Raw genomic sequence first — 17,340 nt, 5'->3', positions numbered from 1 at the left:
AGTAACAGGAAGACCACTCACCATAGTTGAGTGGCCAACAACAATGATCCCAAATGCCACAACAAGACTGAGAGATTACTTTGGAACTGCCAACTAAGTCTCACACCAACTCCTGAAGGTAATAGCGGCCAAAAAAGTGAGTAGTCCAATGCCTAATTATCATAGATGTCATTCACACCTCAACCACCATTGTCATTGCTTCTTTAAAGGATAGAATCACCCAATGTAAGGAATGGAAATTGCCTCATACTCTGCTTTCAAACTACCATGGCATCCAAGTTTCCTGCAAGCTTTCCAAACCTTCAACTCTGAAATTTGTCTTAGCATAAGACTTCACAAATTTCAACAAATCTTCCATCTTGAAATCTGAGTGACTCCGTCTGCAACTAGCTAGGGTAGGTATTTCACTACCAAAATCTATTTCTGTTTTGTTTTTTGTCCTAGGGTTTTTACTCCACAAGAAGCTCTCCAAAATTCCAAAATAGAGAAAATAAACCAAGCATCTCTAAATGAGCTCCAAGATCTTCTTTTATTTAACCCATAGAACTTTCCCAAAGCCTTTGCAAATTCCCAATTAAATAAATCATTTAAAACCCATTTAATAAAGTGACTTTAATAATTTTCTTTTAATTTTTCACTTAAGTCACTTTATTAAATTAATTAAATAAAGTTACCTGTAAAATGTACTTCATTTGGATAACATCAAATAATTATTTAGATTTATCCCCTCATAACCGAACTTAGCCTATGGGAATAGAATAGGCTAAATGGTCATTCGACTACTCCTCAGAAGGGGACATGACATTGCATGAGCTAGAGTTTCCAAAAAACAACAAAATTCACAAATTTTCTATCATGCTTAAAGAAGGCCTTTGGACAGCTAGTTACACTGTCACTCAAGTTGCCACCACTTGATGATGAAGGGAAATTGATTTTGGAGATTGAGACAATCATGGATGTAAGAGAGAAGAAGATGAGAAAAAAATTTATTCCAGAATATTTGGTGAAATGGAAAAAATTGCCTATGGAGGATGCTACTTGGGAGGGAGTGGAAATCTTCAATCACCCAAGTCTAAAATTGCTTGTGGACAAGCTTTTTTGGAGTGGGAGAACTATCATGTTGCCTTCACTCATGAGGCATAATGTTGTTACTTGATTTAATAAAAACTGTTTTTAATCACTAAAATAATAATTATATTATTAATAATATTAATAATTAAAAAAAAAAAATTTAAAAATTAATTCAAATCTTGGCTGACTTGTTTTTGTTAATTTTGGTGCCGACCTGGATGTTGCAAATCTGGGTGATCTTCATTTCTATCAATATTTCAAATAGGTATAAATTCATCGTTTGTTGGAAGCATTTTGTTTAGGTGAATGTGTGGAATAATACTGCTGTTAACAACTCTTTATTTGGGATGAAAACCTCAAGTAAAATAGACCAGGTTGGATGCCAAACCCACCTTGGTTCTGTTAGCAGAATTCTTTCTGAGGAAGTTGTAGTGAATTTGACTCAATTCATTGGTTACAAGAGTAGGGCGATTTGGGGATAGACCTAGAACACAGTCACCGCAGTCAAGAGCCTATTCAAGCAGTTTGGGATAATTTGGGTGATCAGACCTAAAGCATCAGTTAAATCAGATCTGAGATACTCAGTACTAGCTAAAGAGACCCTGCGCATATCCTCTGAAGTGGCAGGTACTTAAGTTCCAGGCCTAAGCATGAAGTTATCTATCAATAATGATCTACAAATTGAGGGCTGCATGCTTCAATCCCTTCATTTCTTGAGTCGAACTCTTGTTCCTCTTAAGCGATTGAACTCCTGTACATACAATCCTCTTCCATGAGTTGCTGCTAGTCATAAAACTTGAAAATTCAGATTAAAACTAGACAAGGAGTGTCTGTCTTTCGTTGTAGTGCTGCTAACAGATTCCTTAGCACTCCTAATTGAGACAAGATATTCTCTTTGAGGAAATTATAGACAACCTTTGATGTTTCTCTTTTGGCAGGTATAGCTTCCACCCATTTGGTAAAATAATTCAGTTAGTTAGCACAAACACATGCCCCTTTCTTGAATTTGGATTTATAGGTCCAACAAATCAATACCACATTCTTGAAAATTTGAAAAGGAGCATTATTTATCACTGGTTTCAAGGGTATAGAAACCATCTTCAATTTTCCAACGAAGTGTTGGCATAAGTGGCACCTAATCATGTGCATCTTTGAATAAGATAGGCTAGTTGTAACGAGCATGCAATATTTGAATGCTGTTATGTGGGAGGAGAGCTGCCCACCACAAGTTTGATCATTAAAATATTCAAACAGTTTTGTTTGTTATTCTTTATTCATGTACCTTAGGAAATTATCATCAAAGCTCTGCTTATACAAGACATCTTTCTAGATGACATATTTTGTGATTGGAGCCTTAATGTTTTTTTCTGTTTACTGTCCATATGATTAGGTCAATCACCTTATGTGAAAAAATGTAGTTATTTCTTGATACAACTCTTACGTAGGATCAAAGAATGGTACCAGATTCAAAACTGATTCCCCCTTTTGTTTCTGTAATCTTTGCATTCTTCTGATCACCATCTTGCAACCAATTGACACAAACTTGGAGTTGTCTTGGATTGGTCATTAAGGATGGTATTTGATATAATAATATGTTACACTTAATGTCCGATTATACTCTGTATAGAGTCAGTTATGTTAATCATGTAATAACACCACATCAATAATGTCAAAAAAGTAACTTACAATTACGTTACAAGCACCTTGTAACTTCCACATTTAATAATAAATAGAAGCCACATCATTGAAGTGTGTGCCATTCAATTCTCTTAAACTTTGTGCATTCATTCTTCTAACAATAATTTGGGTGAGTCTTGTGAGCTGCCTTTAATGTTGTGTTGGTGAGATTTGACCACATTCTTAAGACTCATACAATGGTCAGGCTTGCATTTTGAGTGCAGCCAATTATTGTTACCGCACCTCACCACATTTTTAATTTTCAAAATACTGTTTATTAATCTTTTGATTAGTTGCTATTTGTTTGCCCAATTCAGTTTTTAAAGATCCATGTAGATTGAGCTGATCACTATATTGTTAAAATTGGTTCTCACTACTTAGACCGAATTATCAACACATAACCCTGAAGAGAGTTTTACCTCTTCCATTTTTAAATGTGTTTACAAGGTCAACATGTCCATTTCATAGTGGATGGTTGTTAGGAAGAACCACATAAGAATATCATCTCTATAGACACCATAAGGATGCCCAACCTTACCAGAACACTTCATCTGCAACTATGCCAAGAGGTAACTGATCATATTGAGATGCAAATTATGCTATAGGAATGACACATTTGGCTGAGGAAAATCTAGAACTTCAACTGATTTGACTTCAAGGGTGTGTGCTTTGATTTATTCCATCCCTTTTGAAGTGGTTATATTGTATACACAAGTATTATCTTTATTTGAAAATAACCAACTTGTATATACACAAAAAACCAATATTAGAGACTTCTATGGTCCTTGCTTAGGGTGCATTGACAATTGTTTTTCTTATAATTCAAATCTACATGTTTCTCAGAATTCAAGATTATGATGCTCTATAGCACAAATCAAGGACTACTTTCATTTGCATCATTTAAGGTTTAAACTAAAATCTGTTTTGCCCCTCTCTAAACAAGCAACTACATGAATCTAATCTTGTGATTTTTTCAATATCTGTCATACCCCGTTCCCTTTATCAGATGCACTAGATTATTCTATAATGATAATAAGTTTCAAAAATTTATCTTTCTTAAATTTATCTTACCAATAAGAACATAGCCATTGTCAATGTATTCATCTAATATTAATTAATTGGCAATATAATCTTAATTGATCAGCAATATAACCTTAATTGATTAGCTATAATAATTGTTGTTAAATAATTGATCATTAGTAATATTTAATAAGGCAATGTTAGTGGTTAAATAATCTAACAAGTTAAGGGACACAATATTGATTAGAGGCTGTGAACCTTAGTTATTCCTAAACAAAAGACACCGTTTAAAACGAGGAGGAGACACATCCTTCCTACGCAGCCCATCACATCAGCAACACATGTATTAAGTGGTCCAGCGAATCATTTACGTGGGACAATTTTTGGAGAGGAAAAAGAACGTAGGAGGAGACGATAGCAAAAGAACAAGGCTGGGTGCTGTCAGATATTGGAAGGCATTCAATCTACACACTGAAGGTATCACTCTGCAATTAGCCAGCAAACAGAAAGGCAGGTACGAGGGTAATACCCTGTTAAATTAATAATAATTCTGTAGCACCCCTTTCCACACAGCAAATACTGAATCAACCTTAACCTGTCAAAGAATATGGGCTCAGTAATAAAGTGTCTGGGTCTGATCATAATTCTCCTATCATTCTGAAAGAAATAAACATCTAATTAAGGCTATAAGATTATAGATAGAGTCTAGTCATAATCTACTAAAAATAATAGTTGTAAAGTTATAAATCTCTGCATTATTAATATCACATTAATTGGATGAATAGAATCTCAGCACCAATATTAATCACAGCATATATGTCAATATTAGATAGAGCAATCATCTTTAGTACACTTTAGATTGTAGGCAAATGTTGAAACTCTTCATGAATGGGAGGGGGAGAGGTAGGTAAGAGGGTATAAGGTTGCCATCTAAGTAGTATACCTTAGGTGGATGTCAAATTCCTGCCACCAAGGCCAAGAGGGTCAAAGTCCTGCTCTTGAGCGTAGATTGGACAAATTGAGGATCCCACTACGATCTCCATGCCATTCTTACCATGATGGGCTATTAACTATAAGGGACGAGACATGGATAGGGAAGCTAGACAAGTACCCACTAAGTAGTATACCTTGGGTGGATGTCAAAGTCCTGCCACTGGGGCCAAGAGGGTCAAAGTCCCACTCTTGGGCTTAGCATGGGTTAGTTTGGTCAAACCTATCATGTCCCCACCTCTATGCTTACACTATGCTTGATAATAAATAGTAATATAAGAGATGTTTAGTAACTCTAACAATATCATTAGATTTATATGTATATGTATGTGCACTTGTGTTTCTCCATGTGATGGTTGCAGGGTTTATATTTAGGAGCACAATGAAGAAATAATTGTTTGGAAGTCATTTCTCTTACCCTAATTTTATGTAATTGTGAATGTAGGGTTTCATTTAGAGAAAACCTAGAAGGGGACATTACAATTGGTTTAAATTAAAATCTGTTTTGCCCCTCTCTAAACAAGCATCAATATGAATCTAATCTGGTGATTCTTTTTGATATCTTCAAAGGAGAAAAACTCTATTTCATACTAAGCTGGCCTTGTCATTCATGTTTCTTGATAATGAAGAGTATATGTCCTCTGAAATGTATTCTTCCCTTCATCTATATGCACGCCTGAAATTCTCTTTGTATTTAAGTTATGAAGATTTTTGTCATCTCTTGTTATTATTATTTTGATACCATCCAGTTTATAATAACTCTTTGCTTCTTCTGTTTGTTTATTTTACAAGGATTGAACCATAGCATAGCATGAACTTATAAATCCATGCAAGAAACTAAAATTACCTTTTCCAATGTTACAGAGATTGGGATTGGCCTCACTGGATTTGGACTTCTTTTCTCATTTTTGGGAGTGATTTTTGTTTTCGACAAGGGTTTATTAGCAATGGGAAATGTAAGCTTCCTACAGATCTTGAGACAGCAATAGCGTTTGCCATTCTTCATAAGTTCTCATGCATACTTACATCATTGGTCATTATGATCCTTTTCAGATTCTATTCTTGTGTGGGTTATCATTAACCATTGGTTTAAAGTCAACAGTACAATTCTTTACCACACCTCAGCATTACAAGGTATGAGTTCAGCACATTGAGTGCACACTAGGTGATAATACTTTTCTTTATCATTGGCACATAGATTCTGTAAAGATAGTGATTCCAGCTTTTATGTGTGCCAGAACTGTCTTGATTGGGTTACAAAATCTGTTTGTGTTGGGATGCAAGGTGTACAACTTATGCTTTGCTGCTTGTTCAAATTCTTTTAAGTTTGCTTTCCAAATTTAAGCTTCTTTTTGCTCGTTCTTTTGTGTTTTTAACTTCATTCCTTTCTTCTAGCATATGCAAAGAATCTCAGAATAGCGGAGATTAGCTTTCTCATAAGAGGGGTAAAAATGGCCTAAATTATGAAGAGTCATAATTTTTCTAGATACAGCTATTTTATCTTACCAAAAGCATTCTGATTGAAGATAAAAAACAAGTTATGTCAGAAGCCAAAACGATCTAATTTCATTATTCATGTGTAGGCAATATCTTTTGGAGTAATGGGTTATGGATATTAAACACTATCATGACATAATAACTTCTTTATTTCCAATATATGCTAACCCATTTTATTTGGAGAATAATCTTAGTTTTACACATTGTGAACTCCTCCATTGATGGCCTATCACAATCTTGACACATGCTTGCATATGATATCACTTGGTGGATTCACAGTTAGTTACTTGTACCTTTTCCTTTTTGAACTGGATACTCTTCTAATTTTCTAGATATTGTTCTCATAATTGTTTAGTTAAGTTTTGTTCATGCATTCATTGAAATTTATGATAATAGCTGCATATGAGGATTGTGTTCGAGTTAATGAATGAAAAGAAATCGAACAAGTTTGTCAATTGATAAAATTTGAATAATATAGATCTGCAATTTTTATTTTGAATTTAAGAAATAGATCAACAAAATTGTCAAAATAGGTAAAAGTTTCTAAATGGATTTGAAATTTATATATAAATTCTGCCCACACTTATACACCATGATAAGCTTATCAAAGTTAAAACTATATAAAAAAAATGAAATCATGATTTTAAAGATGTTTTTTTTATCATAAAATGACAAGAGTCAAGACTCTAAAACTGAAAAAATGATCTAAGTCATCAAAAGCACTTGGTTGAGTTGGCAAAGTGTCATCATTACTAAATTCATTTCTCAATTCATCACCAAAAAGGTCAGGATCAATATATATTGGCTTTTTTTTTTTTTTTGGAATATATTGGAGTTGTGGAGAATAAGTGGTGTCTTTTGTTGCTTTGCTCATAAACAATTTTAAATTACTCTGAATATAAAACAAGATCTCCCAACTTTTCAGACAACTTTTTCCTTTAGAATGAATGTTGTCAAAGTAACTCTAGTTCCTCTCAAAAGCTAATGAACCTGTACCTTGGTTCAATATTTAAGGAGTAAAATTCCATAGTACAGGAGTATCCTCTCCATAGCAACTTGTCCATCTATACCTAGTCATGTCAATCTGACATAACATATTTGGCTGCTTGAATTTCAAACATCTATATTTTTGTCACACATTTTCAACATTGGTCCCTAATTTGACCTGCAACTATTGGATTCGGTTTAGATCTCCTAGTGGCTTCATAAAGCCCAGTGTTTAACTTTTCTATCACTTTGTTTGCCTATATGAAATAGTTTAGGCTTGAAGCACAAGTTGTATGTAAAGGAGTGTGCATCATTTTCCATCTGAAATCAATTATATCCCATATCTCTATGTAGTCTTCTTCGATATTGTTGATTGCTTCTTGAATGATTTCCTTATAATGGTCCATACTCTCATAAAGCTTTCTGAGACAATGAGTGCTACTATCAACCATGTGAAGCACTTCAACAATTGGGTGACACACATTTAAAACCTTTATTGCTTTTTCTTGGAAATTGTTGTTTAGAAAAAAATGCTCAATGATATGTCCTTTAAGACCCTTAGCAAGAACATAAATTTTCCACTCATTGAAGCATATCATAGAAGCAATCTTTGTTGGGAGTATCTTGGAAAAACCAAAGAGGTTTATATTCATTTCTCAAGATGATATTGTGAAAATATCGGGAAAATATCAAGAGTACAAAAAAAAAGAAACAATCTATGTTTTTAATATTTTTAGTTATCCTAATGTGTGTGTGTGTGTGTGTGTGTGTGAGAGAGAGAGAGAGAGAGAGAGAGAGAGAGAGAGAGAGAGGAATACAAAAATGTAGAAAAGTTCACACAAAAAAGAAACAATTGATGTTTTTAATATTTTTAGCCATCCTAATGTGAGAGAGAGAGAGAGAGAGAGAGAGAGAGAGAGAGAGATTTGAAATATGGATTTTTCTCATTAATTTTGAATTTTTTTTTATAATGCACATTGCATAGTGCATTATTACATAGTCCCACTGCAAATTTGAACTGCTCAAAATCAATCACAAACTACAAAATACAAATGCCAAGCTATAGAGTGATCGACTCTAGCTTTAGAAGAAGATGATCCAACTTGTGTGCTCATTCTTGCCTTCTTTGCCTTATTTTCTTAAAAGGACTTTCATAGCCTGCTTTGCTTGATGGGTAACTTTTGGAGGACATTTAAGACTAAGGCAACTCTTCACATCATGGCCTGATTGCTTTGCTAAATGCCATTTGAAAAGAGAATCCCTACATTGTACACAACACCACAAAAGTTGTACTTCACTTTGTTTGTGCTCTCAATTGACATGCAATATGCCCATGCACATTCTTTTTCATGCTACATGATAACCAGATCTAAATAAACTTGCATTCAACCTTTCAAATGTTAAAAAAAGTTTAAACATTCCATGATACAATGTTTTTATGTTTTATAAAATAAGATTTTACGTTTTTATAACTTAAATTTTATGTAGTATTAAAATTCAAAATAAAAACTATGTAATAATTTTTTTTTGACTAATGTAAATAAAAACAAAAATCAAAGTTAAAAATAAAAATTGTTTTAAAAAATCATTAAACAACTTAAAAACTAAAAATAAAATACACGTTCAAAAACAATTTAAAAATTAGAAAAAAATAAATTAAAAAAACACAAAAGAAATATAATCTTTAATATTTACTTGTTATTAAACTAAAATTCTCTTATTTTAAAACTATGTTTCTCTGGTTTTTTTTTAAAACTATGGTTGGTTAAATTTTTAACGTGACTGGTGACATTGGCATGACACGCCCTCCGGCTCCACATGAAATGCTTTTGACTAGGAGCTATGAACTGGTGAGGCCACAAATGGGGGACCTCATCCCCACACTTGACTTTTTCAAAACCGCAAGCTCAACAACCCAGCGAAGGCACAAGGCCTGGGAGCTCAGTGGCCCAGCAAGGATTTTAACCTTGGCGGCCGCTTCAGCAACAAAGTTTAATAACCACAACACTACACGTCCAAAGACAAAACTACGTTTCTCTTTTATTTTACTATTTTAAGTATGATTTTATTTTATCTGTTTTTTTATAATATATATTATACATATTAAGGCCTTGGAACCATGGAAACAAAAATGAGCTATAGCATCAGGTGCTTGTGCCAAGGAAGCCACCAAGTCCACTAAAAGCAACAAATAATAGTCTTTGATAGGACCGACAAGGAGTCAAGTCGTAACCAATATCAATGGAAAAGCAAAAAGCAGTTTTCTCCAACATAACACCATCACCAAAAAGACAAACCAACCAACCCAATCCAAAGTTTACACATCAAGATCCAAACACCAGAAAACTAGAGACACAAGGGGCCAAGGAACATTACACAGGTGGCTGAGGCTGTAATATGCTACTCCGAATTGCAACCCAATTTTTCGCACCTTATTCCCACAGACAATTTACCAAACAGTTTGTAGGTAGGCTCTGCTGTTATTTTTCAATTTGCCTTTTTTAAGTATACAGATGCCAATGTTCATTTGCACGTGTACATTCAAGCTCATTTGCAAGTATGTTTAATTCCAAAATTCATGCATTCATTTAAATACAACATAGATTGCTTAAACTGAAGGAAAGATTATCTCTGTTATAAATATCAGAGTGCAAGGTGATCTATATATTGCCATTGAACTCATAAATACAAGGAGAAGATTTTAACGCTGACCTCAACCTCAATGCTGATTATTAAATCTGGGAATACATTGATATTGCTCAGTAATATTCCATGTATGGACTGAGTTGTCTTGACATTTCAGAATACAGTCTTCAAGATCCCTACTCCTAACAGAGTATCTTTGCCCCTAACTCCACATCAAAAAATATAGAGGAAATGCTGCAGCAGATTAAAAGTCTCAATTGCTGTCCGGCAAATGCACAAACTCCAGTCTTCTTCCCACACCAAAGTCACAGAGATAAATCGACCTCCGAACCAATAAACATACACCAGTGCTGAGAGATGCAATACCCAGCCTACTAATTCTCAGGTCCCTTTTATTGCTGTAGCAGAAATAATTTCTTCTAAATAGGCTCAGTTCTGAAAGTTCATTTTGTCTTCAACAACACAGGGCTTCAGCAAATACTGTCATGTCCCCTCCTTGATCGTTATTTATAACCTAAATAAAGCAATTATTATTATAAATTAATATAATTAACAAACGATTATTTGAAATTATTAAATATTATTATTAATATTTATTGATAAATAATATTTTTGAAATATCCTAATAAAGTAAATTAATATTATATTATAAACATTTAGAAATATTATAAACAAATATAATAATAAATAAATTCGGAAAATATATGTAACAAAAATAATATAAAAACTGCCTTCATCCTCATCAATAACCTGCAAAATAAATAAAGACTAAGTGGTCTGCAGGTGTCAGAGCTGTTCCCTAAGTTGTAGACAATGATAATTAGTCATGAGTAATAATAAATTGGTTAAGTAAGTCATGATCATCACAGCCATCATTATCGACTTAAGGAGAAGACTAAGATTAGTCTTGTTGAGACATCCATAATATCAATGGAGATCCTTACTAATAATTAAACATCCTTGACCATATCATCAACGTATCTAATCGATGGTTATAAGCAAAGTTCCTAGACTCGGACTCGGCAAGGTCGACTCGATTCGTGACTCGGCTATGACTCGGCAACGACTCGACAATGATTCGGCAAAATAAAAAACCCCTTGAAATTAAGAGATTTTTAACGATTTAAAACTTGTTTCATGCACCCATTATTGAATAAAGCCCAATTATAATGTGTGCTAGCTTGTTATGCCATGAAAGGCATGCTGGTAGAGTATCTACTTGTTTGGGGCTTCTGTTTAGTATTTTCTTTGGCCAAATTGAAATTCTGGGAGCACCAACATGAGACATCATGAACATCTTCACTTGGAAACTGTAAGGAGTGCTTTTATATGGTAGCATTAAATAGTGTGCTTGTTGAACTTAGGTTTTACCTTGGGACTATAGTTGACCTTGGTCTTTCTTTGACCTCTTATTTTTTAGGCTATATATATATTGGATGGAAGGGGGAAATGTGAGGCCAGAAGGGTTTGAAAATATGCTCCTTAGAGACATGTCCCTTGCCAAAAATAACCTTGTGCCCCATGGGGGGATTTTTTGGGATGTGGGGACAGGTAGGAAATGTCCCCAACTCACCCCCTTTTTTCAAAATTTTAAGAAACATCCCTGTTGTGAGGTACTCACACATTGCCCCATTGCAAATGAAGACCCCCACTTTTTGCTTTCTAGGGTTAGCTCTTTTAGTTTTGTTGTTGTTTGTTTAAGTGTCTTAGCCTTTGTATTGAAGGGATTGAGTTTCTCAAAGGTCATTAAGTCAAGTGGATCTCCTCAAGGTGGAGTGAAGCAGGTTAGGTCAGTTGAGTGATTAGGGGTTATTTAGATCATTCCTAGGGTTTTTGCGTACTATCCGGTCACGCTTCAAGTTGCTAAATCAAACCTTGGTTGAATACATAGTGTCCTCCTAGGTCCCGTCCCTTACATCAAGGTAAGAGTGAACTCGCCTTAAAAGTCTGGAATGTCATCCTGATCTTGAAATGGCCTAAAATTTGACTGTCTGGAAATTTGAAGGATCCTTCAAAAACTAGATTTTGCATTATAACTCATGGAGGTCCGAAACCACTCTCAAACATCCTGACAATATATATAGAATATAACTTAAAGTACAAGAAAGAGAAAAGACATAAGTAAATGCCACTTATACTTAAATGTTATATTCCATTTATGAATCCTGAGAGACTAACTTGTCAAACAACTTCATGTTTATCTTGTTTCTTGCAAGTCAAAACATTCACTTGTCGTGGCTGAGTTTTGGAGCTCGGACTCGGCGAGTTTTGCCATAACTCGCCGAGTCCGATTCCCGAGTCAGCAAAACTCGCTGAGCTTGGCTTGACTTGCCAACTCGGCGAACTTGCCTAACTCGCCTAACTCGCAGCGAGTCTGGGAACTCTGAAGTTATAAGAGTCATCGATATTAGGCAGAGTTTGGAATATGCAGATGACAACGATAAAGTCATAAAGACTTAACCAAGCAAAAGATTAGTCATCGATATTGCTAGGCAGCACTTATGATCTGGTAATTGCTAAGCATCAATGATTAGAATGGCAAATAATAAACAATATTGGGGTCAGCGTTTGTGGTTGAGTTAGGAAACACGATGATAATTAAGCGGTTACAACAGTCAACACCGATTAGTTAGTCATGGAAGGATGTGATTAATGAAGGAAGGGAGACGTTGATGAATGGGCATAAGACATGTCGTTCCATTTCATACGATATAAGAGGATATTTCCATCATTCAACAAAAGGGGGGAGATATTAATATGGAGAGGAAGATCATTCATAACGGAGGAGGAAAAAAAATATAAATTATCTGGCAGCATTTATCAGATCAGATCAGAACTGTTATTAAGTTACAGGCAGTAACATCCCTGTTCTGGGTGGTATGCATGGGGGATGTGTTTAGTAAGTATGCTTAATATATGAAGCCCATGAAATCCGATAATGTTTATATGCAGAATTTAATAATAATATTAACATAGATTGTAATATGTATTCTAGTAATAATTAATTTCATAACAGTGGCAAACCAGATCTGTTATGCGTCAGAATCTGTCTGCCCTTTTACCAGCCATTGAATATATTAACAACTAATGTCTTAAGCATGGTAATATCAATAATGTATATTATAGGTAATTAGCAAATATATCAATAATGAATTATATTATTTAATTTATTTATCTATTTATGTGTATATATGCAAATCAGATATATATATGGTGTAATATCAATAAGGTTATATACATAATGTCTTAATCAGACAAATGACAGTATTAGATTGAAAATTAGAAAGAGTTCATAAGATAATAAACGGTAAGGAGAATATGTTTATATGTCACTACTGTCTGTGTTTAAGCAGCTGGATAAGGAGATTTTTTCATGAAGGGGACATTACAACTGGTTTGACACTTGCATTCAGAATTATGAATGTATGATAGATGAACAATTTATTTGTGAATAGTTAATTGATTGAGTAGTGGAATATCACTGTTTGGATTCATGTTAAGGTAGAAATGTCACCTAATATATTTGGCTTGAGTCATTGTTGACGTGTATTTCGTACACAATCATACACAGAATAAAATACCCAAAGGCATCTTATCCTCTCTTGAATAAAGTCGCTAACTGCTGAAGATTTCGCAAGAAGGATCAGTTAGGATGACTCCAATGTTCTTTTTAGTAGGGTCTCTACGTGTGGATGTCATGCGAGCAGGACATCTGTGATTAAGCAGGTATGTCACAATATCTTTGTACCATTCATCATGTGTGACGTCCTCTAATTCATAAACTTGTTGGACTAATCCTGGTCCATCAATTGCCATTGTCTGCGCCAAAGCTTGTCCTCGAACAAGTTTCATGGGCTGGATTTCAATATCAAATTCTTGAATAATGGCGACCCACTTGCCTCTTCTTTCTCCTAATTCATTTTGCATGAGAAGAGTCTTGACTGCTGCATCAGGCACTATTGCATAAATTTTGGCCCTCAGGAGGTAATGTCTAAATTTCTTAACGGCCTTTACCAGTGCGTATGCTTGTTTTTCGATGTTGGGATATCTGAGTTCTGCATCTTTTAGCGGGGTACTCATGAATGCAATTGGATTTTCATCCTTTTCCTCGCTTCTCTGGGTAAGAATAGCGGCACAAGTGTAGTCAGAAGCGAAGGAATATAGATAGAAGGGCTTGAGATAATCTGGACTGATCAATACTGGTGCTTCTGTGATGGCCGTTTTTATCTCCTCGAATGCCCTTTTGGCTTGTGGAGACCATTCAATCTTTGCGTCTTTCTTCAACATCTCGTTCAGGGGTCTGACTATCTCGGCAAATCCGGTAATGAATTTTCTGACGAAGTTAATCTTGCCGAAAAATGATTTGAGTTCCTTCTTGCTAGCCGACAAATTAATAGTGGATATGGCTTTTACTCTTTCAGGATCGATGAAGATTCCTCTTTCTGAAATGACATGTCCTAAAAGTTTTCCTTCTGTTACTCCAAATATGCATTTCTTCGGATTGAGAGAGACACCATATCTTCTGCACCTTTGGAAAACTCTTCTTAAGTCGTCCACATGATCTTCTCTTTGCCTGGAGAAAACTGTGATGTCATCCATATATATAACAATGCATTTACCAATTAAGTCCCTGAAAGCGATATCCATGGCTCTCTGGAATGTGGCCCCGACATTTATAAGTCCAAAAGGCATTCTCTTGTATGCAAACGTTCCCCATTTGGTGGTAAAAGCAGTCTTTAGTCGATCTTCGGGCTCGACCAGAACTTGGTTATATCCTGAGTATCCATCCAGAAAAGACATCATCTGTGACCCATTGACAATTTGTAACACTTCATCTAGTGATGGTAGCGGATAATTGTCCTTTTCTGAAGCTCGGTTGAGATTTCTGAAATCAACACACAATCTAATCTCTCCATTTTTCTTTCTGACAGGAACCAAGTTGGCGACCCACGTCGAATGTCTTACCGGGAAGATGATCTTGGCCGAGAGCAGCTTCTTCACTTCTTGGTAAATCAAGGGTTCCAATAACGGATTAACCGGTCTTTGTCTCTGCCTAAATGGCTTGCTTCCTGGCTTCAAAGGGATTGTGTGAGTGATAATTGTAGTGTCGTAGGTCTTGAGATCTTCATAACTCCATGCAATGACATCTGGGAAATCCCTCATGTTTTTGAGGATCCCATTTCTTTCAGTTGCTGTGCAAGATTTACCAATAAACACATTCTTAGTTTGTATGTCGTCACCTACGTTGATGGTGTCACACATGTTTCCTTCCATGCTGTGGTTCCTTTTCTCTTTCAATTTGTCGGGATCAAAAATTCTCTCCAATTCTACCATTCCTTTTGGAATAGTGTTTGTCTTTAAATTCAGGACACCTTCGGCATCAAATTCTGCTTCTCCTACTTCTTCTTCATCAATGATCTGGGTTAAGAAGACATCTGCGTTGGTTAAGAAATCCAGGATGTGCTTGTCGTCTTCGAAAACTTGGAAATTGGTGATGTTATCTGGGACCGAAGGGACTGGCGTTAATTCAACTGTGAACTTCTTCAATCCTTCCATTGCTAATGGTATCAATGAACTGGCGGCTTGTGCGAGGGAATTAGCCACTTGATTCTGATGTCTGTATATAGAATTGATATTGAAAGCTTCAAAACTCTCAATGAGATCCCAAACTCGATTTCTGTATCTAGTCAATCTTTTGTCATGGCAAACATACTGCTTCCTGATTTGCCTTATAGCTATCTCTGAATCTCCATATACTTGTAGTATTTTTGCCCCCTTTTTGATGGCTAATAATAGTCCATGAATCAAGGATTCATATTCAGCTACATTGTTGGTGCAAGGAAATTGTAATCTGTGAGTGGCAAGGTAGGTTTCTCCTGTTGGGCTAATTAATTCGAAGCCGGCTCCAGATCCTTGTTTAGACTTAGATCCATCAAACCTTAATGTCCATATTGTATTTTCTTGATTTTTTGTCTCTGGGCCTTCCTGACTTTCAGTTGATGTATCGGATAAGGTTTCATCTTCCACAGAACTCTCGGTCTCTGAATCTTGAATTTCTTCTAAGATCAATGCCTGCGGGGGCTCTCTTGTATACTTGTTCTAATGCGGTTTGACATAAAGCACAAGATAGTTCTGAATGGACGGCATTGTGTATTCTACACCAATTTGGAAGAAGCAGATCTCGGACGGACGCCAAATTACCAAGTTGCACACTTTGCTGTATGTTTCTATGTACGAACCTCCTGAAATTTTCAAACATTCCATCATCCTCTTGGTCAGATCCTTGATCGCTTTCGATGACAATTTCTGTAGATTCCATCACTTCTTGCTGGCCATCTTCATCTTGTATGTTTCGTATCATCAGGACTTCCTCCACTTTGGGCTTGTATGTCCCCAGATCGGATTCTAAGAAAAGGACTTCATTGTCTTCCCCGTACTCAGTTATCATAAGTCTCAATCTTGGAGTGCTATCAATCTTGATTTGATTTGGGACTCCTCTCCATGGCAACCACATGTGTGCAAAGTCTGTCGACACATACCCATTCAATTTTCGTGACCAATCTCTACTTAGAAGCATCCCATATGAATCAGGGATATCCACCACTGATATGTCTATGAAATTTTGAACTCTTGGGTCCGCGGCCAATTGCATGTGAATATTGTTCAACTCGCCCATGACTGGAACTTCTGTCTTGTCTAGCTGAGTGACCTTTCTTTTGGTAGGAGCAGGAGTTATTCCTAGTCTTTGACAGACAGCCAGGGGCATCACATTACTGGAAGCTCCTGAATCATAAAGGCAATTGTGTAATAATTTCCCAAAAATTCTAACTGATAGCAAGAACGGGGCCGGTTCATCTTTTCCTTGAGAAGGGGCTGAAGAATCCCCATTGTGTTCTTGATGTTTCACTTCATTGACTTTTGGATAATCGTCTTTTGCTAGACTCTCCTCTTTTGAGTGATCTGTTTTGTTTAAAGATTTCGCTTTCTTGACCACATCCCTTTTAATTGCGACTTCCTTTTCTGGAAGAATCTGGTTAGTGGCGAGGCCTTCTTTGATGGTAGGTTGAGTTTTCTTAGTCTCGCCCCTTTTGAGTAATACCTTGCTTCCAACATGTCTTCCTTTTTAGCCGGGAAGGTTATGGTCTGGACCAAGCATTCTTTTTGTTCGGATTGTCCTTGGTCATTCGTTTCCTCTTGGGTCACATTGATAGTGGCTTGAGCTCTGTTGGTCAAGTCTTGAACATTTGACCTTACTGTACTAGACTCACTCAAACTATTGATGACTGCATCTTTGATTTGTGACACTTTGAGCAACTCGTAGAGTGGTAGACTAACTTTAACTTTCTTGAGTTCATCTAACACCAATGCGGCCAATCTTTTCATTTCATTGCCTACAGGGGGTGCAATATTCCTCTGTCTGTATTCTTGTGTGTTTTGTGGATATTCTGGATT

General features: G+C 35.8%; 1 protein-coding gene across 4 annotated transcripts in view; it reads left to right on the top strand.

The window, feature by feature from the left end:
• Positions 1-17,340, top strand: part of LOC131060384 (vesicle transport protein GOT1) — a 112,937-nt gene that overhangs the window by 75,202 nt on the left and 20,395 nt on the right. For all 4 annotated transcript variants that reach the window (XM_057993587.2, XM_057993584.2, XM_059219904.1 and 1 more), the window contains 2 exons: positions 5,623-5,714; positions 5,812-5,892. In XM_057993587.2, coding sequence (XP_057849570.1) covers positions 5,706-5,714; positions 5,812-5,892 — 90 coding nt within the window. In that variant the 5' untranslated portion in view covers positions 5,623-5,705. The remainder of the gene's footprint in view (positions 1-5,622; positions 5,715-5,811; positions 5,893-17,340) is intronic.

This window comes from Cryptomeria japonica, chromosome 4 (assembly GCF_030272615.1).
Source record: "Cryptomeria japonica chromosome 4, Sugi_1.0, whole genome shotgun sequence".
In the NCBI taxonomy this organism is placed as follows: domain Eukaryota; kingdom Viridiplantae; phylum Streptophyta; class Pinopsida; order Cupressales; family Cupressaceae; genus Cryptomeria; species Cryptomeria japonica.
This window is presented reverse-complemented; position numbering and strand designations above follow the sequence as displayed.